We start from the raw sequence: 4892 nt of genomic DNA on the forward strand, positions 1-4892 counted from the left end.
GGTCAGGGAATTCCTCATCCCATACTCAATTAACCTTCAGTCTATCAAGGTAGACTTACACAAACTGAGCACAAATCTCTGAAGATGAACAGGTCTGATATTGAGGGCACAAATTTTTCTGAACATTTTTAAAGTTTGCATTTTTGTTGTCAGCAACCAAGGAAAACGGTTCGTATATTTTGAAAATTTTAATGACCCTTTTTTTGAACATGTATTGTCATGCAATTATTTCAGATTTACATATGTGCCTGGGTTTGTATTCAGAGCACTGCCAAGTGTACCTGTGGGCACCGGCTCGGAGGAGAGAACAGATGTACTGCATAAGGAAAAAGGGTGTGTTTGCACTAATACAGCAGTTAGGAGGACCTGTACTGTGTCTGATAAACCAATCAAACAATCCTAGTAAATGAACAGATTTCAGGCTGGACACATTGCCACTGGGTTCTGTTATGAAGTTCTCAATTGCTATTTTACAGAGTAGGAAACCTTTGTATTTGTGGCTAAAATCTAGAAAGACCATGTTCAAAGCAGTGTTCTTTTGGGCCAACTCCCATGTCACTGTTCTAGAGTAACATTAAAAGCCTGGCTGGGGAGCCATTTGACACTGAATCAGTGATCGCTGTGAGCTGATGCTTATTCACTAAGACAATGTTTTCCGAAGAGCCACTAGATCGCTATGTGAACGGTGATGATAACCCTGAATATTTACTATTGGACTTATCCCACTAATGATGGAGTGTTTAGATGACCCTGGAAGCCATGGAAAGGGGAAAAGATCACCCAGAGAGAAAGTGGATTGAGAAAGTGGCCCTGGGCAGACTCACGGAGCACCACAATTTTTGAGATGGGTGAAGAGGAGGAGCCCCCCAGAAGTGACTGAGGCTGTTAAGAGCAAAACCAGGATCTTGTAATGCCTGAGAGCCAAGGAAGGAATGTTTTTAAGAAGTGGCCTTTATGAGATACCATCAACCATGTGACATCTACTATTCTGGCAGAACCAGAAAGAGAGGACCATTGCCCTCCTACCTCTGGGCACATCTTACAACCCTCCTGACAACCTCTTTTCTCTGAGACCCTCGTTTCACTGCTCTGGTTTCGTCTACCAGACACAATCCTATATCCTTCCCTCTCTTCCTCCCAAGTACTTCCACGTGACCTCTGGAACTCTGTTTCATGAATAACAAGCCTCCCAACATTCTTAGCCTCTTCCCTGAATACTCNACTAAGTGATTTCAGGCAAGGCTCTAAGTCCTCCTAGTCCACCTTCCCACCTGCTAAGTAAGGTGGTTAAGTTGCCCCCTTTGTCTATTCATCAAGGAAACATGTAGTGTTTGAAGACTACGGGGACCATCCCAGTCTGCCTAGAGCTGTCCTGGTTTTAGCATTGGAAGTTTCACATCCCAGGAAAACCAGGAAAGTGTCTAATAAAAACTACAGGAAAGAGGGCGTATTAACGAAGGTTTATCATTGTACCTGATTATCTTGTACATGACCGGGTTGGTGAAGAAGGGCTCATCCAGCTCATTGTGGCCCCACTGCCTGTAGCATAACAAATCAATAATCACATCCTTTCGGAATTGGCGCTGGTATTCAAAAGCCAGTCGTGTGGCACGGAGCACTTCCTCTGGGCTGTCTCCATTGACGTGGATGACGGCGCAGCCCACAAGCTTCCCTGAGGCAGAGAAGACCCAGATGACATGGGTCACTTCACCCAGATGTAATTAGCCCAGCACCAAGTCCTGTTTTTGCATGGGGAGGCAGCCTACATCCTCACAGATGGTTGGGATTGCTTGTTAAGAACCCAGGTGTTGGAGTCCAGCTGACAAGAATGAGTTCAAGCCCTAGCTCTGCGATTTACTGTGTGATCTTGGTAAAGTTATGAATCTCAGTCTCCCTACCTATAACACTGGGATCATAGCTCCTACCTTAGCCATGTTGTAAAGATTAAACAAGTTAGTGCATATAAAGTTCTTAAAAGTGCACGGTATATAACAACTAATATTTATTTTGTTATTGTCATTATTACCATTATAATTCCTCCTGAGATAAAAGGGTCATGAAAGGATGCATCCTAGAAAAAAAATGGATTTTCTCCAAAGAGAAGTTCAAGAATGATTTTTCAGTAATTAACCACAAAAAATTCACACAGACAGGCCAGTCTCTGAGTGTAAAAACGGAATAGTTACTACCATCTAACAGTTCTTAGGACTGTGTGAAATAGGAATTTGGTAATAAAAGCCCTGTATTTCTCTTAATACTGCCAATTTCCACAGGTTAAAACAAGCCAACTTTGTTTCTTCACATCTGATTTCTAACCAGACTACTTGGCCAAATTTAGTGGCTGAACAAATCATATAAACATATATATATATATATATATATATATNTTTTTTTTTATAACCAAAATCCTCCATAGTGAAATTTATACCTGTGAACCACCACCCCTAAACCCACCTCCATTTTAAACTGGGATTGTTGAGAAATAAATTCAAGTTTACTTGGAAATTGGGGTTTACAGAGGTTAAAGTACACACTGTTAGTAATAGCCACCACAGGTCAAATTTTAACTAGTGAAACTACTGCCATCCAAAAGGTGACTAGAAACAAATTCAGTATCTCTTTAATGCCTAAGACAATGGAAGTCTTAGTGAGTGATGTAGTCATCCTATGAAGGTAATGATTTTTAGCCACGATAAACATATGAAGAAAGAAGGCTGATAGAAGGGCAAAGCGAAGGGAGACACTATAACTCTGACCATAACTCCTCCCACTTCATTATGTCACCTTTGACGTGGGAGGATGCCATGAGCCCATTTTTCAGTACGGTTTATCCTTTAATGTACTTTGCCAGTACTGAAAAGTTACGTAAATGATTCATCACACTAATTCAGTCATTCCTCTCAGCCAAGATGGTACCTTTTAGGACAACTAGCAGGCAACATGAAAAAAACTAGAGCCATCAAACCATGTCCTGGGCCTCATCAGCCTCCTGCCCTGATTAATGGAACTGACCTTAAGCTGTCCTACCAGCTCAGACGTTTACTTATCTTACTTAAGTCACTGTTATTCCAGATTTCCAGCATATCCCCTGAACTCATCGTATCTAATACAGAATTTAGTAACCACGGTGGTTTGCTGCCATAGCAGAACCTAAAATGCATGACTGGCTTAGCAGTCAGGCAGTGTGGATGCCAAGGACCCAGACAGTTCAGACTAGAAAGCTGATGAGCACTGTTATGCTATCTGACAAAACATTTGGTAAAACTGTCACCTATGATATCCTGAAAGGCAGATTACATGCCATGGAGCCTATAGCTCGGCCTGTATTCCTGCTTTCAGGGAAGCCTGGGGGAATGATGAGGTCCAGGTGGAGCTAGCTAACCAGCAAGAAGAGATGGCAGGAAATTCGCTCTACAGAGAGGGACTCTCTGTCTGTGGCCTCAGTACCTAGAAGGCAGACCCTGGCTAATTTGGAAAATTAGAGGTAGTTAGAAAAAGTGGTTCTGAAGAGCCTGTCTTAGCAGGAGATAAGAGAACAGACAAAACTCTTCTTCAAGTACTTTCTATAAGCATTCTCTGCTAGACAAGGGGAGCCAGCTGAGACTTCAAGATTCAATAAAGGGTATTGCCTTTCCACTCAAGCCTATTATTTTGGTTGATCTCAAGGTAAGCACCACTAAATTTAGGGAGCTGAGTGGGTAGAACACAGAAGCAGTAAATAAAAGGCCAGAGTTCTCAGGCTTAAAAACTAGATTTGGATGAGATCTTTGACTGGGCAATTTGCTCATGGAATGACCAGAAGCAAAAAGACTGCAAACTTACGGGCCAGCCGAGTGGCTCAGTTGGTTAGGAGCATGAGCTCTGAGCAACAGGGTCACCGGTTCGATTCCCACATGGGCCAGTAAGCTGAGCCTGAGCTGCCGCTGAGCTGCCAACAGGTGGCAAGATGGCTCAGCTGGTGAGAGCACGTGCTGCTAACAACAAGGTTTCCGGTTCAACTCCCACATGGGATGGTGGGTTTCACCCACCTGCAACTAAGATTGAACACGGCACTTTGAGCTGAGCGGCTACGAGCTGCCGATGGGTGGTCAGGTGGTGACTGGATTTGGAGCTGAGCTAGCTGCACCCTCTACAACTAAGACTAAAGAATANCAAAAGGACAGCAACTTGTCTGTTCCCCTTCCCCGATTCCCCAGCACTGTTCCCTTCCCCCAATTCCCCAATAAAATCTTTAAAAATAAATAAATAAAATATAAAGCTTCCTATTACTGTATAAATCGAAGAGTTATTGTAACAGAAAAATGAATGCCTTTATGTTAGGCATAGTATTGCCCAAACAGCTTAGAACTCATGATATCGCCAAAAAAAAGAGGAATTTAAGTTAAATCCCTAAGGAGCCTGAAGGAAGAGGGAAAACAACAGAACACACACACCCTTCCTCAAAACAAAACAGGAAATATTGGAGGCATGCTTCCGACCCAGGAGACCAGCACAGAGCAGATGCTCTAGAAATATGTGTTATTGCTTAAATGAATGAAGTCCTGAGACTCAGCATATTGTAACAGAGTCACAGAACCCTCATGATGAAAGTTTTCCAGATCCCTCAGGAGCTGCAGTAGATCCTTCTTGCTCACTTGGAGTCCCTCCTTTTTGAGAGCTTCACCCTCCCATTCCAGGAGGTGGGTTCCAACGGCCATGGCTACATCACTCCATGTTGCCGCCTACAAGTTCATGGATTCCAGAGACACGAGTCAAGGTGGGTCAGATTCAACCTTTCCAGAATTTGAGATTTAGAACTGAGAGCTAAGTTGTAAGAGCGTGAGACTGCTATCCTTAGAAAAGCCTACTTGCAAGGTTGGCCCTCGGCTGGTGTCTGGGAACTTGGGTTTCAG

The 4892-nt window shown here is 43.2% G+C and overlaps 1 protein-coding gene across 1 annotated transcript in view; it reads right to left on the reverse strand.

Moving 5' to 3' along the window:
• DHTKD1 (dehydrogenase E1 and transketolase domain containing 1) overlaps positions 1-4892 on the reverse strand; it is a 44707-nt gene that overhangs the window by 31019 nt on the left and 8796 nt on the right. Inside the window, exons 2-3 of the mRNA XM_019656960.1 lie at positions 1474-1672; positions 282-316 (exon numbers count right to left, since the gene is read on the reverse strand). Coding sequence (XP_019512505.1) covers positions 282-316; positions 1474-1672 — 234 coding nt within the window. The remainder of the gene's footprint in view (positions 1-281; positions 317-1473; positions 1673-4892) is intronic.

Source organism: Hipposideros armiger, unplaced genomic scaffold (assembly GCF_001890085.2).
Source record: "Hipposideros armiger isolate ML-2016 unplaced genomic scaffold, ASM189008v1 scaffold_271, whole genome shotgun sequence".
In the NCBI taxonomy this organism is placed as follows: domain Eukaryota; kingdom Metazoa; phylum Chordata; class Mammalia; order Chiroptera; family Hipposideridae; genus Hipposideros; species Hipposideros armiger.